Source organism: Mustela nivalis (assembly GCF_964662115.1).
Source record: "Mustela nivalis genome assembly, chromosome: 2".
NCBI lineage: Eukaryota > Metazoa > Chordata > Mammalia > Carnivora > Mustelidae > Mustela > Mustela nivalis.
In genome coordinates, this window is record NC_139021.1 from 96,726,188 (window position 1) to 96,751,655 (window position 25,468).

Genomic DNA, 25,468 nt, shown 5'->3' on the forward strand with positions numbered 1-25,468 from the left:
CAACAAGTTCTTCTTTTTTAAAAGAATTTGTCTACTTGAGACAGAGAGAGAGAGGACACAAGTAGGCAGAGGGAGAAACAGACTCCTCGCTGAGCATGGAGCCTGACACAGGACTCGATTCCAGGATCCTGAGATCACGACCTGAGCTGAAGGCAGGCGCCCAACTGAGTGAGCCACCCATATGCCCTTCATTCAACAAATTCTTATCAAGCAACTTCTAGGCAGTCCCTGGTGTGCTAATGTATTTTTAGAGCCAAAGAGTGCAGTTAAATGACATCAGAGCTAAACTTCCTAGACATGAAAACAAACTTTGTTTCAATTACTGATTTAACCCAAATACAATCGACCCACCGAAACTGAATCATGCCACGAATAAGTTATAAGATCCGTTCTTACAGTATTTTCTATAAATAAGTCACCCACCTGCACTCAGAAACCTGAACTCAGCTTACCTCGCTGGCTTATTTATAATGAACACAGTGGACACCGGTTTCCATTAAGATTTTGCCTAGCAAGCAATAAAGGTGTGTGGAAGAGTTTCCAAGTTTTATAAGAAAAAACTGCAATACAACTATGCAGAAATATTCCCTTTCCAAGGCCAACTACTTCCAAATGATGAAAAAGTGTCCAAAATCATTCATGCCACTGAAGGAAAAAAAAGAAAATTCCAACGATGCTTTGCCAATTCTAAGTGCACGAAGCCCATCGGCGGGCTAAGCTCCTATCTGGAGGGCAGGGGGAGGACTCACCTGCTGTCTGTTGTTGGGCATGTAGGGTAGCATGGTGGACACGTGGAACATGACTTCGTAGTCTTTGTATGTGGTATAGAGGGAGTGAGTTCCTGTAGAATCAGCTGGAAACAGAGGTGGAGGACAAACACACGTCAGGCAACTGCAAAAGTTAGCAACGTGATACTCGCAAGATTGTCCTTCCGAAGGCAATTTGTTAGCCAACGACAGACCACCCAACTATCGGCCACCGTGTGTCTTGCTGGCTACTCTGCTCTCTCGCAGTGCAGCCTTCCAGCCACTTTCCAACCCACATCCGTGGCCTGAATGCTCAGGCGTCTCCTCATCTGCTCTCTCTCCCTGTGCCTCCCACGCCCGTCCCTCAACATGGGGGACGCTTTTGTCATACTGACTTTGAGGACTTGCCATGGATGGGACGGAGCACAGGTAAGCAGAGGAGGCCAGATGCCGGAGGTACAGCTGGAGGCGGGTGTGGGTGCCCTTATTTGAAGGGTACGAGCTAACCAGCAGCTCTCCTTGCCCCGCCCTTGAGTGTGTGTTTACAGTTAACTCCGAAGAGGTTCTTGGGCAGTCCAGAACTCAAAAACACGGAACGGGACTGACTTAATATGGAAATGAGAACCAAAAATGTTCAAGACTTCTTTCCCTGAACGATGTAATTAATTTTCTTCTCTTTGCAGCAGGCAATGCAATGATGCAGTCAGATGATTAAGAATGAAGGTGATCTCTTACTGTACATTATGTGCTGACACATGTGTAAAACGATGACATCTGAACCCCCTCAATCACACAGCTATTCACCTTCTGAAAAGCAGAATGATTCTTTGCAAATTCAAAATCCATCTGTATTATCAACAGATTACCCGAGACTGAGAGTTTTAGGCACCTGAACCAACACGGTGATTATAAAACACTTACATGATAATCTTAGGGTGGAATTTTGAACCACTTTGCATATGGATAAATAGAGGCAAAAAGATGCATAGAAAGTAGGATGTGAGCAGAATTCAGGACTGCCTTTCTCCGGCTTTGACCAACATAGAAGTTTGTCTACTTTTTAACAAGAAACAATGTTATTCAAGGTCATTTAAAACCAAATTCATTCCATTGTGTTTATTGGGGAAACTCTAAGTAATCATCTTGGGTTTACTTTTTTTTTTTTTTAAAGATTTTATCTATTTGACATAGAGAGAGATCACAAGTAGGTAGAGAGGTAGGCAGGGGTGGGGAAGCAGGCTCCCTGCTGAGCAGAGAGTCGGATGCGGGGCTCGATCCCAAGACCCTGAGATCATGACCTGAGCTGAAGGCACAGGCTTAATCCACTGAGCCACCCAGGTGCCCTACTTTATTTTTTTAAGTACTTTTTTTTTTTTAAAGTAAGTTCTATGCCCAGCATGGAGCCCAATGTGGGGCTTGAACTCACAACCCTGAGATTAAGATCTGAGCTGAGCTCAAGAGTTAGATGCTTCACTGACTGAGCCACCCCGGTGCCTCTCATTTTTAAATCTAAATATTTTAATTTTACTTTAAAAACATTACAACATTCAGCCTTCATGGGCCTTTATGATCTTTCTTCTGAATCTAACAGTTTTTCTTTTGAATATTCATTCTAAATCAGTAATGGTCCTGAAAATTTTCTTAAAAAAAAAAAATACAACATCCAGTTTTGCAGATTATGAAGAGGTATTCAGAGCATACAATTTAATAAAAAAAGGGAAGCACTTAAAATGTTTACATGCAGATATTAACAAATCAACCTGTAGATGGTAAGAGAGGATATTCATCCGATAAGCTGTTTATTAACTAGTCCCCAAACAAAGCAATTATCTCTTTTAACTATATATTAAGTACATATTTCTTATTTTTTTTTGAAGGGCTTCTTGGAAAGTAATGGTCTATTTCAAGTGTCTTGGTTGAAGACAGAGAATGTGGCTTTGGAAGGGAATAATGATCATCTTCTTTCACAAAGAGCTGACTTGTTAATAACAACATGAAGGTCAGGGGCTGAAATGGCCCAGCACATTCAATAATTCTCGTCCCAACACCCTGCTATTTGGCTGGTTAGAATTCAGTGAGAGAAATCCTTATAGATAGCTAATAGTGTAGTCAACAGGTTTAAGCTTCGGGAAATTGCAGTGAAAGAACAAAGATGCATTTTGGGGAGAAACACTTCTTTTTTTTTCCTAAAAATTCACTTATTTGAGAAAGAGAGAGAGAGAAAGGGAGAGTGAGAGGGAGCAGCAGACTCTCTGCTGAGCAGAGCTCGATGCAAGGCTCAATCCCAGGACCCTGAAATCATGACCGGAGCCGAAGGCAGACGCTTAACCGACTGAGCCACCCAGGTGCTGCTGCAGGGAGAAAACACTTAAAAAAATACGATCATAATTTGTCTATCCCAAACAGTACTACAAGATGGGTTTCTGAAATTAAATATATTTGAAAGTTTTCATCTCAAACGTCAGTATGGTAACAGAGAAGGTGAACTGACAGACTTGCTCAAGGGTCTGCTGCAAATATCCCTATGGGCAAAGAGGCGTAGGCCATCTTGGAAGTCCCCAGTTGTCACCTCTGCACGCAGACCCAAGAGGGGCTGTGTTTGGCCTGGGGTCTGTAAGCCCTCTTTGGTGAGCCATCCAGTGATCTTAGTGGTTCCTGTCCCCTCTGTTCTGGCTTCATTTCACTCTGTACTTAAAACAGAAAGAACCAATTTTCAAGCCAGAAGGGACAACCCTGTACATTTTCCCTGGGGCTCAGATTCGACCAAGGTCCAGTGGGAGGACAGAGTAAAGACTACCATACCACCCTCCTGAATTTAAGAGGGATGGTTGTGTGTGTGTGTGTGTGTGTGTGTGTGTGTGTGTGTTCTAGCAAAGACATAATTTCATTTGAGTATTTCATGAAACAGAATTCTCGGAACCTTCCTATCTACTACAGCGACGTCTCAGACATCTCGCAGAACACCTTGCCTTGCTCATAAAAATAACTCGGATTTGTTGATGATGAGAATCAAGGTGTCGAAATCTCGTCCTCAGGTTATCATTTCCTTGAGCGAAGGGGCTAAGTTTGGCATTTGTAATGGATCAGAGACATGTATCTCCTGGGTCATAAAAATTCAAAGCTGACGGCAATGCTGCCACGTAGGGCAGTATTTATATTATCTGTGTTGCAGTGTTATGGAACGTACAGATCGGAAGCTCTTACGTTTCCTCAATCCACCCCACCGAAGACAGACGACAGCAGGCATAATAATGACTCCATGCCACCAGTGGTGTTCGGGATGGCTGTCCCTAAAGGCGGCATGCCCACACCGAGGGAGTTTGCAAGGAAAAAGGAAGAAACATCAGAGAAGGTCTCATATGGGGATACCTAGAGTGGGCGTCACAAGCTATTCCCTAGTCTTTACAGATCCGAGGCAAGACGAACATACACCCAATTTAAGAGTCAAGATTCCAACCCTGGCGTGTGTGTAGGACATGCAAGGGCCCATCGATGAGGCAACACTGTCTCCAGATCTGATGAGCTGTGTTCGAAATGTAACCTTCACAAAGAGATTAAAAAAAAAAACAAAAAAACCAGATCTGATTGACAGGCACAGAAAGACCAGGCCCCACCCCGATGTATGCAAGTGTGGATGAGGGCCCCAAGTTGAAGGACGCCAGGGACATGGAGCCACGGGACCTCAGATGGCCTCACACGACGCTCCCATGGGGAAGAAGTTCACACTTCACACCCCCGCTGGGAGTGGGCCACCTGCCTTCCCACTTCCTCCAACTGTGGGATCTATCCGCTCCCCTTTGATTACAAGAGGACACAGAGGACTGCTTGATAATAAAGAGTATTTCCCAAAATACACAGAGTTACTCTGCCCGGAATGTTTCAGATACTGACAGCTAAGAGATCTAACAGCATAAAGACAAAGATAAAATACTTAGACTTAACGAGGACCAGAAGGAATAGGATTCTCCAAATAAAGATATGATGGAAATCTGCACATCAAGGGGGGGTGGGAGGGTTGGTGCACTGAGCCTGTGTTTTAAATCCAGACTCAAGGGGGCCTGAGTAAGGTCACGGGCAAACAACGAGCCACTGTCTCCACTCCCCAGTTAACACCGCGAAACCAGAAATGAATAGAATGAGGCAGAGACCGTGGCACTAGTGAAGGCGCTAATATTCTGTCTTTTAGAAACGAATGTGGTCTCGTCCTTGGTACATCAGAACACGGGTGTGAGAGCAGAGGTGAGGCCAAGAGGAAGAAGGGGATATTAAAAGATTCTTCACAAACACTGGGGAATCTCTCTGCTGGTGTTACAGAAAAGGAACTGACCTTTTGAGCTTCTGCGAAACACATACCTCTTGAGAAATGTGCTGCCTTTGCTCACCTGAGGAAATTTCAACTCTATCCCAAGTGAGCTTGGCGAGGCTGCTGCTGGGGTCAAGAACGGGGTGGGGGGTGCTTGCTCACTCAGATTTATGTGGTGTGCCTACCTTTGGAGAATTAAACTTGCATGCGTGCACAAATAGGAAGCTTACTTTTATTGTCCAGCTGAGCTCGGTATTTGGAAAATCCTTTCAGCCGGACTCGCTGGCCCAGAAGATCAAGGAATTCTTCAAAAGCTAGTCCCGCCGTCTCATTGTTATACATCTCCTCCTCTGTGCTCTGGCCTGCTTTGCAATAAAGGATCCCGATCTTGTGCTGAAAGCTCAGCTGAAATGGGGGAGAAATAGAATTACTTGGCAAAGAGCATCAGACAAGCTAGCTTCCAGTAAAATTAAAACAGTACGCGTGCCTGGACAATTCCCATAAGCAAATGAGCAAAAGAGGAAGCAACTGTCATTGTGCAAAGTGCTGCAGATATCTAACAAACCCAGAAAGCCCCATATATGGTGGGGGACATGGCAGAAACCATAAGAAACAGAATGGATAGCCACGCTGCATAGGATCCATCAGGTTTGCAGGACAGACAGACAGCATTGGCTATCTACTTAAAAATACAACTGTGGAAGTTCGTAATCTTACACCTTCTGCACAGTATAGACAGTCCTCTTCCAAGTCAGAAGGAAAAACAAAGCCATAAACTTTTAAGTTCTTCCCTCTCCGGTTCCTGACGCTTTTGTTGTTGTTCTTTGACATTCACGAAAATATGAAAGACGGTAATGAACAAACAAATCAAACGAAGGTCCGGTAGGGGAGGAACCCCCGGGGGAACTGGGATCTATGTACAACACAGAATGATGTTTCGTGTCCATGAAAGTAACTTTGGCTATAAAATTACAGTCGTTTCTGTATTTCTGACAGTCCTGCAAAGAAACCATCTGCTAAATACACAGCAGACCATAAAGAATTTTAAAAGCCGCTGAAGAGTTCCTGCCATAATTCTAACTCACAATCAATCTCTTATCGCACTGGAAGCGATGGGGCTGCTTTCTCCCAATGCCAGGGAGACACTGGATCCAGCTGTACAGCTTTCCTCCTGTTTCCAAAGAGAAACTACTCCTCCCTCCTGAAATCAGGGCACTTAATCTCACTACCAGCAATCTGAGCCTCCCCAAACTGACAGATTATCAGACATCACCGATTTCCTAAAGGCATCAATCCATAACACTGCTTGCTTTCATTATCAAGCCATAAAACCGAGCCTTTAATCAGAATTCATAGCTGACTACCAGTAAAATAAGGCAGAACGATGTTCATGTCCCTTGAGTGGCAGAGTGGTAGGAGCTGTCTTACCTGTGTTACCTAATGACAACATATGATCCGAGAAAGGGAGGAAGCCACCTGCCCAGGCCATCCTGCACACTGTAGGAAGCATCTTGGTAAACGTTAGGATACATTTACAGTCAAACAGAAAGCCAGCCACCCCGGCATTCTGAATGTCATCAACCTGGACCGGGTATTATTGGGGGTTGGGGGGAGGATATGGGGAAGCATCATCTGTTTGAAACCTGACTAAAAGAGCTCTTATGGTGACGGACCCCACAGCATGGTGGACAGTGCACGGCCTGGACTCCTGTCAGACCCTACAATCTTCAGCTGCATGGTGAATACAATGATTTGTGCCCCAACGGTGGGGACAGCTGTGTCACGAACTAACCGATAGCTAGTATGATGAATTCTATTGAACTAGTTCTTTGGGAGGGTTAAGTAGAGAAACTCTTCCCTTCTTCTAGAGACTGAAGGGAAAAACGTTTCTGATGAACTCGACTCTCCAAATAAATGAGAAACCCAATTTACTGCAATGAGACCATCATCTAGAAAAAATATGGAGTGTACTAAAAGTGCCCAGTATTACTTCATTAGAAACACTCATTGTTCCGGAGTGACTCAGAAGACATTTCAGGATGTTAAAGCCACTCGGGAAACAGAGGACTAGCAATTATCCCCACAGATGTGGGTGATCTCAGCGACTGTCGGGATCCATACTGATCCTCTAACGAGGCCTTCCCATCCTGGATAGCAGGTTAGCTCGGTGACTCCTCGGCAGTAGGAAGAGGATTTCAACGGTCTCCCGCTATTCAGCCCGAGCTGAAACGAGGGCCCTCCGGAGAGGCCGCGGACTGGTTGGCGGTAGCGCATGTAAGCTCAGTGTCCCACGGGCCTGCATGCCTGTGCAGCCTGGCACCCACCACCTTGCCTGCACCCACAGACTGCCACGCTGCCATCCACATCCCTGGAGCTCCATCCGGTCCGCCTGTCTGCTCCTCCTGCACCTGCTGCTCACGCCAGGGCTCCTGTCAGCGCCCAATGCGTCAATGCCATCTGGCCACCAAGTCTGCACTAATGCCCCCCGGCTGCTACTGCAGCCTGCCCTGGTCTGCCCTGGCGTCTCCAGCGGGAGAACCCTTTCTCTTCCCACAGCCACGCCTATGGGAAGAGGCCTGGAGCAAAGCTGTATGGGGCTGCACGGTTTGGGCCAGTATGGCGTCCTGCCCATTAAGCAGAGCGCTGACCAGATGGGCACAATTTCTTTCTGTGACTCCTGAGTTTTTTGGACTTGATATTCCTAGTGGACTCCTATTCAGGCAAAGGCCAAACACCTAGAGAACTGGGCTCCCCCAGGCCTACTTTGCTGGCTGAGGTGCCGTCCGCTCCACACCCTTCTTCCCAGACATTGGACAAAGCAGCCAGGGTCTAGACCCGAGTGCGGACAGGATCTGTGTTCCCTCCAAAAAGCCCCAGGCCCATGAAAATTAGGGAATGTGACTCCAACAGATTTCAAAGCCCCCACATGTTCATGACAGCCATCAGAGCACTGCTGCAGTGACAAGGTCCTGTGGCAGGTACACGGCATGTCTGAGCATCACACGCGTTTACTGGGAGGAGACCACAGAACGGACGATCTCTAGGGTCTCAGAACTAGCAGCTGGGGTGGGCTTGCTATGACGGCTGCCGTTCTGCTCAAACTAACGGAATGAAACATGGGGAAGAGAATTCTCTGACTTGATTCTCTTACAAACCTCATGAAAACAACTAGAACCTAGTATCAACTGTCACTCCTCCTGCACTGTATCACAAAGCTAGCAGCACACCCCGCAGTTAACTGCAGCACAAAACAAAGGGGAGACCCCAGCTCCTAAGTACTAAAATTCCCAATTCTTTTAGAAGAGGGTTTGTCTCCAAGCCCTCCAGAACTCGGGCCGCCCCCTGATCTCTTACCCTTCCCCCTGACCTTGGTTTAACTGCTCTGAAACATAGCCAGTCCCACAGTCCTGGGGGAGCTGGCCAGGTTTTTGGGCATCAGGACTGTCAGAAACCAGAAATACCCACTTGTTGAAATTGCAAACTGCAACAGTGTGGAGAGCTGGACATACAGAGGCCGCACAGACAGAAAACCCAGCACACCAGGTCTCTTCGGCTTCCTGGGATAGGACGACAGCCGACTGATCCATTCCCAAGGGCAGAAGCCCTGTGCTCATCAACAAGGATTTAAATTTAAGTGAGGGTGACAAAATTAACAAAGTCATAGAAATGCCTTGCAAATAAACTGGAGTGTGTAGGGAGGCCCTTCCTTCTAGTGTTTTCTCTGGACTCAGTCTGTCCCTGGCAAGCACTCAGTCTTATTTATTTAAATCATCTCTTCAGACCTGCGTGACTTTGCCCAAAGCAAGCCTGGTATGCAAGCAGACGTATTTACCCAGGGTGAGGGGGGACAAGAGGAAAGCCGGCCTGAGAACAAATTAATCATTCCACCAAAGACGCCATGATATTCTCAGAGCAAGTGGCCACAGTTTATCTGATTTTTTAAAATGTCAACCTAAATAATGGTATAAAGTCATCTATGATATAAATTAGGAGAGTGTTTTAAAACAGGAAAAAGGGGATTTTTGAGAGGTTGAGAGATGAATTTTTGTAGATAAAGTAACAAAATTTCAGAGTCTCACTTAATTACTTCCCTTGTCATTCTCCACGGAGAGGAGTCTTTCTGCTCAAAACTTAAAGGATGGGGCACATGGACTTAGAGAATGAACTTCAAGAGTGAGATGCGTGATCTGAGTATCTAATGTAGCCCTTGCTACGAACCTACGTCCCGGACAGCAGATGTACTCAGTGACTGGGTTGGACTCGGGCAGCTACAGACCCCATGGAAGCAGCACATGAAAATATATGCTTGCAGTATTTTTTTTTCTAAGATTAAAACCCACTAAGAACAGTGCCCGAAAACTGGCCCAGCCCATTCCTGTGCAGATTCGCTGGTTAAAAGCTGAATCAAAAGAGTACTATCTGGAACACAGTCTCAAACACTCTTAAAGCTTAGTGGCAACTTTTAAGGATCCTTTAAAAATGAGCATGTTTAAAAAAGGAAAAAAAAAAAGCCATCCAATCTCTCTTCAGAATGAAGATAAATGGTATCTCTTCCTCATGTAATATGAAAGTCAGACACCATCAGGAGGTATGGGGAAGTGACAAGGCCATAGGGCACACCACCAGGAAAGCAGACCAGAGTCAAACAAACACACTTGCCAAAGAAAAACCACACGAAATTCAACTAGAGCTAAACGATGCACTGGTTGGCTTAAAAGCAGAACCCAATTTTCAAAGCATTAACTTTGACATCAAACTGTAAAAAAAGGTGTTCACTTAAAAGCATTTAAACACTCCACTAAAAAAAAAAAAATGTCCTGGCATAGCTTCTGGGCCTATTCTGCTCACTGGACATCCCAAATCCTTGCTTTGTTTCGGGAGGAGACAGTCAGTGGCTGCTGCTGTGATGTCTCTGGGGCCCTGAGGGCGTTGGGGTGTAGGCCTGCGGACCAGGGGCCGTCTGTGGGATTTTCCACAGCAGTCTGAGGGGACCAGCTACCTTAGCCACCATGCTATAGATTTTAAAGGGGAACGATGTACTCTAGCAACATAAAGGGACACAGAACTACCACATTCTCCCGTGACTAGAAATAGAAAAATAAGCATGACCATAAGATATGAAAATAAGTGTGCTTCTTTTCATCAAGACCGTTTGCTCCTAGAGTAACTGGACCAACACCAACACGTCCTTCCTACCCTCCCTGATAGCGGGTTTCTCCTCACCCACTTCACGGACGTCTCGCACATTTACCTTACCAGTCACGACCATGATCCAGCCGTCCAGGGTATCACACAGTCTTACAGGTCAACTGCTCTAAGGGAGAGCTCTGGTTTGGTTAGAATGCCAGCCTTCCTTTTTGAGACAGACAGATCGCAGGACTATTCACTCTGAGTGTTAGGGTGCCCTCTTCCTTTGGCTAATCACGCAGCATTAATGTCTTAGACAAATTACTATTTCATCACTTTGAGAACTCTGCCATCTGAGTATCAAAAACCATCAATCTACCACATTGGTGTTACTAGGTCAACCAAGAAATACCTCCTATTTTCCCTAAAACAGGCAAAGGAAATTTCCTTAGAAAATTCTGGAAAGATACATGAAGATTGTCTTTTTGGGTTTTTTAAAAGCAGACTTTTAACAGCAAATTTGCTCATCTGAAGTAAGTTACATACACTGGGGTGCCTACCTCTTAGGTTCCTGCTACGAGTTATCTCGTATTTGACGCTTAAAAGACCTCTTTCCACCATCTGGGCCACTGTCCAACATTACTTCTCTCCCAGACAATGTCAACAGTCCATGACTGTACTCCAGGCTATCATCAGCCTTTATCCTCACCAGCCTGTCTCATTCTCTTCCAGTAGGATAATCTTTCTAGAATACAGCTCTGATTGTGTCTGGTCCTACCATAAAGCTTCAATGGCTTTCTACTTGCCTCCTGAATCACGTGGAAACTCAGCCTAGCTTTTAAGGTCTTATATTATAGGTTGTAGCTCAACATACTTTTTTTTTTTTTTTTCCCAACTACAACTTCCCTAGATGTGCCCTTGTCTTATAAAGAAACTCATCATAGTTCCCAAAGCAGTCAACTGCTCCCATCCCCCTTCTGGAATTCGACCCAAGTCACAGTTACAAGGCCACCTTCTTCAGGAGCTGTGCCATCAGACGTTACTTCTTTTCCCAAAGCACTCACTGCACTTAAACCTCCTCACGATCCGCTGCCACCCTCTGCCCTGCAGAGGTCTTTGTGCTCTTGGTCTTACTATTCCTCTCGGGCGAGGAGTGACTTCTTAGCCTCAGTCTCCCCAATGCACGCTGTCCATTTCTCACCTGTTAGCATCAGTGCCTCGTATACAGTGAGGCAAGGACAAATGTTAAGGAAAGACCCAATGTGAGTTTTTTAAACCCTGGAAAAAAATACCACTGATCTTGAATAGTCATGAATCAGCTGGGCTCTTTACCAAAACCTTGGTAAAAACAACATAGGTCACAACTCAGCAGGAGGGGTACTACACTAGACAGCCATCGTGTTTCTTAGGAGCAGTCAGAGAATGCATTAAAAATAAATGATCCCCAAAGAAAGATAAATGGGAAAAGTCCAAAATGTTTTGAAACACAGACACATACTCGGACCCAAACGGAGACGCTCGCATTGTACACACCCCTTGTTCATCCAGCTTGAGCAGCTGCTCCGAGACCTTGGGTGAATTCGGAGCCTGTCTCAGGCACTGGATGCTCAGCTCCGGGATGACGTACTCCAGAACCTCTTTGAGAGGTAGTCCCCGCGCGGTCCCATGCCTGGCGGTAGAAGGTATGGCGTCTTCTAGAATTGCTCCTCGCAGGGTTGTTAGCTGTGGGGGGTGAGGGGGGAAAAACAGAAGATTCCAGAACATCACAGAAGAGTTCTTGTTTACTCCTGGTTACTTCCTGAAAGCTAGATTTTTTAGTTGTCTTCCAAGAGGGGGAAAGGTCAGTCTCTTTTCTGAGTGGGCAAAAGTGACTACAGCTTTCCATGGGTAGAAGCAAAATCAATACTCCCAGAGCCTTTAAACAACAAAAGGGCCCGGGGCTCAGGGATAAGCTGGGAGGGGTTGAGAGAGTCAGGGAGTGCGCCTGTGATGCTGCGGAGAGCCTGGAGATCCCCGGGCCGGGCTGGATCCCCGCTCTGCCCTCCCTGCATCTTCCTCCCACCGCTCCCTTCTCTGTTCCTGTTGCCCTGTGTTCTGCACCAACTTCTGTCCTTTCCTTTCTCTTCTCCTACTTCACTTTCCACTGCTGACGGGTCCTGCAGCTGGATGGGGATATCCAGTAACCCCCACAGGCACGGGGATTCAGGCCTCAGAAGATCATTTACTACCGAATGTTGCCTCGTAAGTGTGATAAGTCCTCGTGCTCACTTCGGCAGCACATACCCTAAAAAAAAGTGACATGTCCTCAAACGCGTGAGGACGGCACAGGAGCGCCATTCTGACACTCGCTCCGGAGAGGAAACCATTGCAGCACTGCAAATCAGGGGACCCAGCTCTGACCCCCCACCCCGACTCTGGGAAGAGAACTGTTTGCGGACAAGAGAGTCGGGGTAAGGCCTGTGGCAACGACGTGTGCTGTGTGCACCACGTTCAAGAACACCACCGCCCCGCAGAGGCCTGTGCAATGAGGAGAACATTCTCTCAGCAGCCGCACCGGCTGACACGGGAGCCACAGGCTCTGTGTGGTTACTGGGCACTTGACACGTGACCAGCAGGCCTGAGGAACTGTATTTTGAATTTCATTTAATTACTTCAAATAGTCACAAGTGGCTAGCGGCCACTAAATTGGACAGCCCAGACCTGTAACTTGCGACAAGTCAGGGGCTTTATCTCCCATGTACCCAGCATAGAGCCCCATCACGGAAGCACCTGGCCAGCCACGCCACGGGACACAGGCTCACGCACACACAAGGGGTGAGCGAAGAGCTCCCTTTCCTCTCGCTGATCTGGAAGGAGCCAACCAACACATGCGTGCTGGAATGCTTGCCAAATACGCCCCGCCCCGACATTACAACAGGTCAAGAGAATAAAACCCGAAACACGGGCCTTCTTTGTAATCAGCGTCTCTACCTATATTGTTCCGTTTGTACAACACTCCCAGTTTTTACTCTAACCAAGGCAAGAGCGGCACTAAGCTGGGGCCTCGAAATAATGCGGCGTGCACAGACAGCCGGCCATGCTCCCCCACTGCGGACCAGCTGATTTCCTGCTTTAGATCTCGAAGCTGTTTGTCAGCTCCGGCGTGAACAGGCCAGTTCATACATGTCCTCTCTGAGCCCCCAAACCTTCTGGTCTTACCATTGTATCCTTTCTGTCATGTGAGGGGGAAGTAAAGCCATTGCCCCTTAACATCTGTGACAGGGTTTCAAATTTTTATTGGGAATAAAATACTGTAGGTTCTTTCAACGATCTTAAATGCTGTAGTCATTAATATTATACCTTCTCTGAAACAAGCTAGTGCAGTAAAGTCAGAGGCTTCAGCCCAGGACAGCAAGGACACAAGGCAGCCATTACCTCACTTGTCCTGAAGGCCACCCGGTAGTTGAACTGGGACCCCTCTTTCTCCTTGGCATCTTCTACCTTCTCCCTCCGGATGCTGACAGCCACCGGGCCAAGGTTTTCATCTATTCCAAAGTAGTTCTGGTGCTCTGTAACAGGAGACAGTGGTGGCATCAAAAGAAAGGAACAAAGGACCGGATGGGTGTCTTTTGGCGTCTTGTCCCATCTCTGAAAAAAATACCACGTGGGTCTGGGTACACAATTCCCCAACTGTGTTTGGTCAAAGTGTTTTGTTTCCAAATCGGATGAACTTACACATCTCATCTTCCATTACTCTCATTCTGCTCGTCCACAGCTTATGAGCTGTAAGAGCTCTTTTGCCCCTGCCCCCCACCCCATTCCTACCTGCCCCTGCTGCCCCCGCATCACTAAAGAGCATCCCTGGAAAGAATGTGCTGCCATTCCCAAAAACTGTCAAGAGAAAAACCTAGCTCCTTGAAGACCGTTACCGAATGGCTTCCCTCCAGCTGGGAAGGTCACCTTCTCTGACCAAATATGGGCATTCGGACTAGCCAGGTAAAGCTCACTCCTTCATCATGACGTCACTAATGTACCTAGCCGTCTAACACAAAATTTTACAACAGACAGAAAAGGTCATTAGTTGCTGAGGTCGAACTGTATCTACTGATTCTGTAACTTGGTTTACTCTGTTCTCAGCTAATCATGAATTTCACATTAAATCGCTGGCCCTGCAGGGCTCCAACCCACGCGGTCTCACTGCAGGAAGAGGTTTTGGGGGCCCTCTTGTCCATCTAGCACAGGAATCCCCGAGCACACGGCTCTGAGGGACGGTCAGGAGTCTCATTACACATTCAACAACACGTGCCCAGCACCGTTTTGCAGCCGGGTCACAACCCAGGACAAATTCCCGTTCATGAAGCTAATAGGCGAGCCTGAACTCTGCCAACGACAGGAAGCTCACTGCTTTGGGAGCAATCGCTTCTGGACTGTGGGACCCAAAGCTCCTCCGTCTGCTGAAAGAAGTCAAAACGCTCTCCTCCAACCAAACTTTAAGTGTCGTCTTCTGAAAGGACCCAAACTTAACACTCAGATGTGCTGTGAACACACACAAAATAGAGGGGTCAATGGCCCCAGTGCTTATTCACGCAGCTTACCTATTTTTAGCAGCCCCTTCGTATCAATGATCCACGCGGAGCAGGTGGGAAATCCAACCTCCCAAGGAGCATTCATTTATTTCTTAATGAACTCCTACCAGGTCAGGTCCCGAAGGTATATACTCATAAAAATGAGCTTTTTTCACCTTCTATGCAGAGCCAGACTCATCCCCTTTGACTGTCACCTTAAAAGGTCTGGGTCCATCTTTCCCAACTCTTCATTTTTAGTTAAAAAGAAATAAAATGAATCAGATATTTATAAGCTTGAAGAAAACTGCAGGCACTCTGAAATGCTTTGGTTATGCTAATATTTTCCACCATATTAATTCTGGCCACATTATTCTAGAAGGAATAACAAATGTTATTTAGAAAGAAGAAATCAGGGTGAAAACAGGATCTGCCATCAGCCAGGACAAACATTACCCAAAGCCAATGGTAACTATTCGCTAGATCTCAAAAAGCCATTTACTCCTTCTCTTCTTTACTTTCCAATAATTTACTTCTTAAATCTTGTGACCAAATGAGATTAATACTGTCATTACTTCTCTTTACAGTTGAAACTACAAGTAGCAGGTGCACTATTTTAGGGGCTGATGGGTGAATGACTGACTTACTTATAGTCCTGAGCTTACAGGATAGGAAACAAGCCTTGGTTTTGGATGGGTAACTCGTCCCCTGGGTAAATTACATGCTAATTAACAGCCAGGTTAACTGATACAGACAAGAACAACTCTAGTGAAACCAAGCACACATCGTAGAAAACGTAGCAGGTTGAGGAAAGCTGGCCCAGAAGCTGTTATTTGGATTTTAATCAACAGCTTAAAAATAATCAATGAAGGGCACCTGGGTGGCTCAGTGGGTTGAGCTTCTGCCTTCGGCTCAGGTCATGGTCCCGGGGTCTTGGGATCGAGTCCCACATCAGGCTCTCTGCTCAGCAGGGAGCCTGCTTCCTCCCTCTCTCTCTGTCTTCCTCTCTCTCTGCCTGCCTCCTGGCCTACTTGTGAGCTCTCTCTGTCAAATAAATAAATAAATAAAATTTTTTAAAAAATTCAATGAAAACAGAGACTATAAGTTGTCTACTTTAGACTACTAGGCAGATTATCATTTTATTAAAGTTGGTGTTAGTGACTATTAGACTCACAGCATTATACCAGATCCTGTGGAAAATACATCTTAAAACTTAAATCAGTTCAGAATTTCCTTAGTTACAATCTGTCCTGACAAGAACTTTCCTCTTTATCTCTTTTCTCCTAAGGCCGATGCATTAAGAAAAACATTCAGCAAGTTCACAAAAGCACAACCGGTCTTCCTCAGGCAAAAGCTTCCTCCTCAGACCCCATTTGGACAAGTTACCTGCAATAATGCTAAATCAATTCTCTGGTAGGCGTCTGATGACTTCTACTGACACGAATGCAATGAGCCTCAAATTATTTTAGGGAGGAAAACAGTGACCAAGTCAACAAAACGCTTTCTTGTGGTGAAACCGAGAGTCCAGATTCAGGGCATTGAATTGCTAATTTTTTTTTTTTTTTTAGATTTTATTTATTTATTTGAGAGAAAGACAGTGAGAGAGAGCATGAGCGAGGAGAAGGGCAGAAGGAGAAGCAGACTCCCCATGGAGCTGGGAGCCTGATGCGGGACTGGATCCCGGGATTCCGGGATCATGACCTAAGTCGAAGGCAGTCGTCCAACTAACTGAGCCACCCAGGCATCCCTAATTTATTGTTTTTAAGATTTTATTTATTTATTTGACAGAGAGATCACAAGTAGGCAGAGAGGCAGGCAGAGAGAGGGGGAAGCAGGCTCCCCGCTGAGCAGAGAGCCTGACTCGGATCTTGATCCCAGGATCCTGAGATCATGACCTGAGCCGAAGGCAGAGGCTTAACCCACTGAGCCACCCAGGTGCCCCTCGAATTGCTAATCTGAACACGTGACGTGCTCAAACAAGTGTGTGCTCTCCCCGCATCAGCACATGCTGCACGCACAGCGGACCGGGGGCAGCTGGGGCTGGTCACAGGGGAACACACGGGAATTTTCCATGCTGAGGGAGCTACCCCGCATCTTGACGGTGCTAGTGGTTACACACCGTGTTCATCTGTCAGAACTCTTAGAACTTGACACTTTAAAAAGGGGGAATCTCACTATAGGTGAAGTGTACCTTCATTTTTAAAAAAAAATTGAGGAAGAAAAGGTCAACGAGAGAAAGACCCAATGGGCCTGGCAAGTAGATGGGTCTCTGGCAAGACAGGAGCCATGAGCGCTGCCCCCAGCCCCGTGGACCATCCCTCCACCCCCGCTGCCCCTCGGTGAGGAGAATAGCTGCCCCTCCACTACTGGTTCCCCCATTTCCTTACCCGACCTCCACCCCACACTCTGACTCTGGTTTGGCAGGCCTGTCTACCGTGGAGGGCATTGTCGACTTCCGGGAGTGTCTTTTCCCCGTGAGCCGCCTCAGGGCTCTCCTTTGGCGTCTGCTTTGGGGCTGCCCCTCTGGCCTCCCCTCATAACCTGGATGTGTCCCAAGGCTCCGCCGTCAGCCCATGGCTGTCTATTCAGACTCTTGTCTTCCAATCTATCTGAACGTTTGTCTGTCTGTCCTTCCATCCACCCACCCATCTTCTCCTGGAAGTTCCTCAGTGACATCACCCCAAAATCTCTGCACACTCCTCTCCCCAAACTCCCCTAACTCACACATTGGCCCCCACCTGGCATGTCCCTTGCTCTTCTGAGCTTGACGTTCTAACACATCCTTCTAGGCTCCACACAGACATTGCTTCCACTGACACTATCTGCCTCACCTCCAGATGAGGTGGAATCCTTTAACTTTTATATCCTCAGGGCCTGATTTGATAGGACCTAATAAATTATAAGGGCTTAACAAATTGTACTTGTATTAAGGAACTCAAGTAGGCTCCCCGGGTACTGCACAAAAGGAATGGTTTTCCTGAACCTCAACCAAGAGCATCAAAATAAAAACAAGGAGGCAGCTCCTTGCACGCTGGCGAGTGGAAAAGGCAGTGTGCAATGTCCTGGGACCAGAAATGTAGCAGGTGCTGCCTCCATGAAAGGGGTGATATGGTTTCTTGAAATATTTATAAAACTGAGCACCGAAACACCTATTAGAACAGTCCTAGTGCTGCTGTAACAAACTGCCACAAGTTTGGGGATTCGAAACACTCATTTACGGTCTCCCAGCTCTGGAGGTCAGAAGTCTACAGTCTGTGCCAATGGGCCACAATCAAAATGGCATCTGGACTGCATTTCCTCAGGAAGCCCTAGAGAGCAATCCGTTCCCTTGCCTCTTCCAGCTTCTAGGGCTGTATTTCTTGACTTCCCTGGATCTTGGGTTCCCTTCTCCTCTCTTCAGACCCAAACCTGCTTCAGTGCCCATAAGGCATTCCCTGTCAGGACTCTCCCTGTCTACGTCCCACACACACCCTTGGGATGGCACTCAGGTTGCACCCAGAGAACCCAGCATGGTCTGCTCATCCCAAGATCCTCCACTTTATCACATCTGGAAGGCTGTATTTGCCTGATAAGGTAATATACACAGCTTCCAGCGATTGGAGCCTGGATATCTCTGGGGGCCCACACTCAGCCCACCACACACACTGCGTGCATCTGAATTCATTCATTCAAATGTCCAGCAGGGGCTAGATCTCAGCCGTGTGCCATACACTGATACATAAGAGGGATACCACGTCGAGCCGGACACGGTGCCTGCCTCACAAAATTTTAGTCCTGTGGGGCTAATGCTATCGGAAACAGAGGAGAGTTGTGCATTCCAAGTTCTGTGGCAGGACGAAGCACGAAGTAGCAAAGAAACCCCACTAATATCCACTTGAGAACCAACAATCTGGAATCCATGGACGCAGTCAAAGCACAAGGCACAGAGCCCGTCTACCCTACTTTAACATATCCATAGGACATAGTTCTTCAAAGCCGTTCTCCTCGCTCTGCTCCACCTTTCCTCACTCTTAATTCTGTTCCCACAAAACAACTCCTCGAATTCTTTTACCTACAGAGTACTCTAACCCACAATCACAATGTGTCCCCTCTACTTACTAAGGGCTGTCCTTGGTTTTGGTGATGTTTTGTAGTTCTCTGTAATTCATTCATGGCTTTCTTTGAATTTCGTCCAAGGTCCCTGATATTTTAGGATAATGGAAATAGTATTTTTCAAAAATATCCTATTTCTATTTGTATGTTTCTAGCATACGGATAATTCGGATCGGAGATTGGATTATTTTCCTTTTGGTTTGACCAGGTTTTGTGTGTGTGTGTGTTTCCCCCCTACATATTCTGAAGCTCTGATTTTGGTGCTCAGATAAAAGGGTCAGCCCTTTTATCATTATGAAATGCCTCTGTTCATCTATAGGGACCGATCTTGCTTTACCATCCATTTCGTATTACACTAATCAGGTGGCAACTGTCGTGTCAGGGAGCCCCAGCTATCAGGAGAGAGGTCTCTGGCTCTTGAACCTGTCCATGGCTCCGGGGAAGGGTTTCCCATTCTCCTGCCTGGATGCATTTAGCCCAGAGACGGGCGTGGGGTGGATTTCTCACTGGCTTGACTTTCACTTAATCCCTACTTTCCAGTGAAGTGCCCTAGTCCTGCCCTTAGCCGTGCAGACGTTCAATTTCTCCAGAATGAATCTTCAGTTTCCCCCCTGGGTAGGGCTGAGTAGTAAATGGACTACAAGGGAGAGAACAGAAAACCCAGCTTTTTAAACATATTGAACTGGTCTCCTGCACTCGCCCCCACTACCAGCTCTTTTCCTGAGGTACCTGGTTCTGCAGGGTATGGAATGGCTTCCTGATGGTCTGTCCCTGCCAACACACACACACGTGCGTGCACGCACACACACCCAGGGCTGGAGGGGTGCCATTTTCCCATCTGCAAAACTGGTCTGGCTCTTCCGTCGGCTTTGGCGTATCTTGTCTACTGCTGCTTCTCTCTATTTCTTTTTTTTCCTTTGTGGCTTTATTCCCTTTGTTATTCCTTCACTATCATTTTTAGTGGTGTTTTGGAAGAGGGAGCGATAACATGTGTCTCCAATTTGTCATGCTGAGTAGGAGTCCCAAACTCATGTACTCTTAAATACCTACAATTCTAATAAGCCTGGTTGCTGGTCTCTGAATCTGGGCTGTGCTAACTTAGCAGCTGTTGAACCTTGGGTGAATTACATAACCCTTCTTAAGCTCAGGGCCAGTTCCCTGTCCCCCTGACCCCCATATGTGCATCACACTTATCATCCTAAACCTCAGAGAGGCCTTATAACTGAACACATGAATATTATCAACAAAGACATACACCACAGACAAAAAAGGACTGCACATAAAACAAACAGCACCATGGCGTGTTTTGACTTGGAGCCCGACAGTCCTACAAAGTTCCAGGGTCAGCGTGAAGATGATTCACACTTCGAATCTCAAAATGCTGATCTCTACTCACCTGGAGGGGCTATATCCCATTCAAGGTAGTCATTTAAAGAATGCGGTGGCACAGATTTTCCTGAACGATTTCTATCATGAACTATCCTATTTTTTGTTTTGTTTTTGCTTTTTGATTTTGAATTGGAGAATCCAAAATTTGCATATTCCCTTTTTCATGAAGATGGCAGGCACATTAGCCAAAGGACCTTTTATCTCTTTTCTGCCTCCCCACACTCGTTTTCCATTTTTCCCTCCCCATTTTACTCAGACAAACTCTCTGAATGCAAGCCGAGAGAGGATGTCCCTGCCACTTACAATCACCATGTGCATTGGATATGCCAGCTCCAGGCCCCCAAGCTGTTCTTATCTAAGGGGTCTTTTCATGCTTCCCGTTAGCCAGGGAATAGAGCCGGCGACCTGGACGTGTCTTGAAAGAAATCACAGTCTTCTGCTTCACAGCACAGCTTCCATGTACCAGGAAGAACAGGGTAGACCTCAGAGTCTCCCGGAGGAAGCCAAGTCAACCCTTTCAAGTGACACCCTGTGCCCCGCCCCCTCCAGGACCGCTCAGCGCCCTCATCTGCCCCATGGGAGCCTTCCCAGCTGTGTGCAGAGGACAAGGAATGAGTCCCCCTCACCCACAGGAGCCTGTCCTTATCCCAAGCACATGATTTCCATAAAATTGCTTTAAGAGTGCGTCGAATAAAATCCTTCCTTGGAAGCTGGGGAAAGACTGGAAAAGCTGAATGAAAATCCACCTATTATGCAAATATAACAGGGCAAGATCAAAAAAATTTGGTTAACAAGACTGCAGTGTAGGAAACGAGATTCAGGGCATTTATCTCTGGTAGGGTGCTTTGGCTAGTCAGTAAAGGGAAAAGAACTCTAACTCAGGAGAGCTAAAAAAAAAAAGGGGGGGGGTGGCAGGGGCCCCCTGTGACCCCGGCCCAAAGACTGCTTCCAGGTACTGCAGTGTCTTGGAAGGGGCACTGATCAGCTCGGTCACTAATGCATTGACCAGGTGAGGATCCCAACTCTGTGGGGCCTCCTAAGGTCAGGTACATAAAAGCAGCACCCACAGCTCAGTCTTACAATTTCATGGGGATTAGGCCTGCATGGCCCGCGGCACCATTAACAAGTCCTCCAAAGCCACGAGAGGCCGTGCATCTGGGCCCTGCCGCCCTTCATTCTGTTACCCGTGCACAGCAAAAGCTTCCTTGCTCTTTTCCCACAAAATGGAGTTTAACATTTCTTCGTTTTTTCAACAGCAAGCTGATCCCTTAACTGCTGGCTCATAGCCTACCTGGGTTACATCCATGGCTAGAGGGGCCTGCTGTCTATATGCCCACCTATGATGTATCTTCTCTTACCTTTCCCTGCAAACAACTGTGTGTCTGCATCTTAGATTAGCTCCCCTGTTCCGAGCTCTCCGAGACTTCCAGAGAAAAAGTCAACAAGGGACGATGGATGGATGGAGGGAGGGAGGGAAGTGTGAACAGAACAATGGGGTCTGCTTGCTCAGATAATAGTATGAAGACTGATTAGATAACTTCAAGAAATCTCAAACTCCCTGCTCATGTATCAGGGATTAAATGACTGAATTTACCATGATGCAGAAAAGAATGCATTTTGCTACATGAAGGCTCCTTTGATCAAAATGTAACCAAAGTATTAGGTAAGCTTGAAAACCTGAGGCATTATAGTGAAAATAACAAGATTTAATACACCTGACATAAATGAACTCATTTTCTCCTCTCTACTTCCGAGGAGGTATCCCCATCTTCCAAATAATATTCCTGAAGCTGAGGGGCTAGATGACTTGCTTGAGGTCACAGTCAGGGGTGACAAGGGAGGGAACACATGCTAGGTAGACTATTTCTCGGACTCACACGTGCAAAGGGTGAGAGTCATGGAAAGTCTGAATACCGGAAATCAATTATGCGTGTGGGGTGAAATGTACACAGTTTACAGATGAGCCAACAAATCTGTCCTGAACATAAGTAGAGTCTCGTTTTAGGAAAACCTTGAAGAAAAAGGGAAACACTGGAGAAAAAAGGCAGCTGTCAAAGGCTTCCTTTGATTTTGAGTGTTATTTGCTACAGGAGAGGGAAGGAGGAGGAGAACACAGGAGAAGCAAGAAACAATTCACTGCATAAAAGGTGGGAAAGGGGCAGGGAGCTCACTTTTTTCATTTTATTTAAGTGAAGCAAAGAGTGAAAGAAATCTTGGAACAAATACAAGGTAGGTAGATTTCACTAAGTTTCCAGGTGCTCTGAGACCTTATGTTGCAAAGCCTTTGAACTTGCAATTTTCTGGACCTAAAGCAAGATGCAAGGAATTTCCCCCAGCTAAGCACAGAACTGTAACAGTATCAATCCCTCTACTCCTAGGAAAATGAGCAGAAAGTAAGTTCTTCTTCCTGGATAACTGAAAAAGACTCTGAGGCCAATGTGACCACAGGAGGAAAGGGCACGAGGTCCTCTCCAAGTTCCTAAAACTCAGCAAAGGGTGGGAGCCGTGACCTCCCCGCTGCTGCAGAGTTTCCCACTGCCGCCGGCCACATGGAAAGTATACCACGAAAACCCACAGGGCTGAGTGTCCCGTGCAGCTGGGCAGCTCCTCCCCTCCCGGAGCTGGCTGGACCTCAATGGGAGCTCTGTTCGCAGAGGCCACGCTAGCTGGGCAGAGAGGTGAAGAGCGGAGTCGATTATGTCCGCTCCAGGAGGACTGTGGGTCCCAGAATAGCCCTGTTGTTAGGCGGTCCGCAGTTCACCCATATGAATTTAACAGTGTCCAGCTCCCTATTAATTTTCTTCAGTGACTGTATACAACCAGAAGTGTGGGGGGGGGGGGAGAGAAGCCACCAGGCATGAAATTCAGAGCAAATGCAGCCATGCATTACGCAGCAATGGGGTCCATTTGATATGTAAAAGTACACGCCTGCCCACAACAGTCGCATTTGTGAAATTTAAGTGAATGGGTTTGGAATGGGGGGGCAGACTTCACCAGACACCATGCCCCCCCCCCACCCCCGCCATATGGTTCTCTCTAGTTTTCCCCTTTTTATCTTTTAACCATTAAAATAAAGTACTGCCCCTTTAAAGTCTGTACCCATGGTGTGGACAATGGTTTCTTTCTAGAGGGAAAAGACTACACATCTATTTAAGAAGCACGTAGGGGAGGAGGAAGCATGCTTTGTGACACGTTCTGGTTCGAATCCCTTCCAAGGAGATGTTTTTATTATGATCCCACTTTAGAGATGATTAACTGAGGCACAAAGGAGTTGAGGGACTTGCTAAAACTGAGATGGGACGTGACCCCAGGAGGCTGGCTTCATACAATCAGGGCTCTTCTCCTTAGTTCGTGCGGTCCTGCCCCTTCTTCCCTCCCAGGCCTCCAACCATAATTAGAACGCAGGGGCACTTTCCCCCTCTGGCAAAAAGGTAAACCTCCAATCCCCAAACAGTAATTTGGTATCGAGACAGGTGGGAAGATTACTACACACATTCTAGAACAATTCTTACTTTCTACTTGTTCATTTAGCTGGTGTATGTACAAATATCATCCATTTGTTAAAATACTAATGACAAAAATGACCACTGGAGAAAGAGGTGAGCTTACATATAGCTGGCCAAAGGTAGTTAATAAAAATGTGAACTTGAAGATTTTTAGGGAAAAGAGTCTCTAGAAAGAACTCTCGGAAGTGCTACAGATCCGATAAAGGAGTTCATTCCCAGGTGGTACCCATGGGCACAGACTAAGCAAGGGGCCTTCAAAGCTTAAGGCTGGCATCTTGGGGAAGAAATGGACCCTGCACTGTGGGGAGGATATGGCTTTTGCTGGAGTCCCAGTCCACCTGGAAACAGTTAAAAACTCTTCTCTGGAAAGTTCCAATCTTTCCCAAAAGAATTCTAAACTGCCCATACCCCAGAAGTCTCGTAAAGCTAGGATGGGAAGGAGAAATCAAAGTTCTCTCTGGCATATTCCTTTTATAAGAAACACAGAAGAAAGGAAATCACAGGCGAATGATGGAACCAGAAACCCCGAAAGCACCAGACAGAAGAGAGACTAATCGGTCAAACCAAGATAAGCTTTTCATCTACGCTACAAAACCTGCCTGTCACACCAATTCAGCTCCTTTACAGAGGATTTCTAAAAGATACTTATTTCTTTGCTTGGACTCGTGATAGAAAATCCCAAGGGGGGAAAAATGAGTTGAGCATAAAGCTTTCTTCAGGGTTAGTTCAGCTGAGTTTGGGGACCCAGAGAACCCAGTGCATCCCAAACAGCCCTCTGGAACTCAGCATGCAGATTTCAGGGGAAACTCAAAGGGAAAGTCTGTGCATTTCAATAAAGACCAAAAAAAGTGTAAATTCTAAAGCCTAACAATTCCCCCGCTCTTCTAGGTAAACTTGAGAAAATTATTCCTGACCTTCCCCAGATGTGTGTAGAGAGGGCTGTGGGAAACTGACATTTTGTCAATTTCACTTTCCTGGAAACACACAGTGGCCTCTGTTGCTCACAGGAATCCTACAGACTTTAAGAAAGTAACACAAACCTGTAGGTTTGTTACTTTTAAGAACTGCCTGGAAGCTCTTTTTGTTGTAATATCAAGGATGCTCTTGTTAAATCTATCATCAGAATTATGACTTATATTTTTAAAAAAATTTGAAGCAAAGTCTTTTTAAGCTGGTTTTGATTTGCAGAAAAGCTACAAAGACAGTGGAGTTCCCTCAGGCTCCTGGCTCACTTTCTTTGTTGTTAATGTCTTACTTTTCTTCGGTACGTTCATTCCGTTAATGAGCCAATACAGACACTGATATGATCAAGTCCGTCCATCCTTTATTCAGGTTTCTGCTTTATCAATGTCCTTTCTATTCCGGGAAGCCATCCAGGACACCCCAGTACAGTTCCTTGTCATGGCTCTTACAGGCTCTTGTAGACTGTGAGTTTCTCAGACTTTCCTCGTTCTGGATGACCTTGGCAGTTTTGAGGAGCAGTGGGCAGGGATCTGTGAAATGTAGTTCCCTCACCAGACTGAGGGTATGGGTTTGGAGAAAGACCCCAGAAATGCCATCCCCAGCATGTCAGGGATAGAAATGAGCCACAGGACCTATCCATCCTGATGCTGACCTTGATGACCCAGCTGGGGCGGTGCTTTCCAGACTTCTCCCCTGCAACCTTCTGTTCTCCATGCCCTAGCCCTTGGAAGGGAGTCTCTACACACAATCCACATTCCAGTGGAGAAGGACAACTGTCATCATCTTTCAAAACTTTATGAA

At 46.5% G+C, this 25,468-nt stretch overlaps 1 protein-coding gene across 7 annotated transcripts in view; it reads right to left on the reverse strand.

Annotated features, from left to right (window-relative positions):
- Positions 1-25,468, reverse strand: part of SIPA1L2 (signal induced proliferation associated 1 like 2) — a 106,049-nt gene that overhangs the window by 73,966 nt on the left and 6,615 nt on the right. For all 7 annotated transcript variants that reach the window (XM_082718940.1, XM_082718939.1, XM_082718941.1 and 4 more), the window contains exons 2-5: positions 13,591-13,724; positions 11,710-11,898; positions 5,280-5,454; positions 750-853 (exon numbers count right to left, since the gene is read on the reverse strand). In XM_082718940.1, the coding sequence (XP_082575066.1) occupies positions 750-853; positions 5,280-5,454; positions 11,710-11,898; positions 13,591-13,724 (602 nt within the window). The remainder of the gene's footprint in view (positions 1-749; positions 854-5,279; positions 5,455-11,709; positions 11,899-13,590; positions 13,725-25,468) is intronic.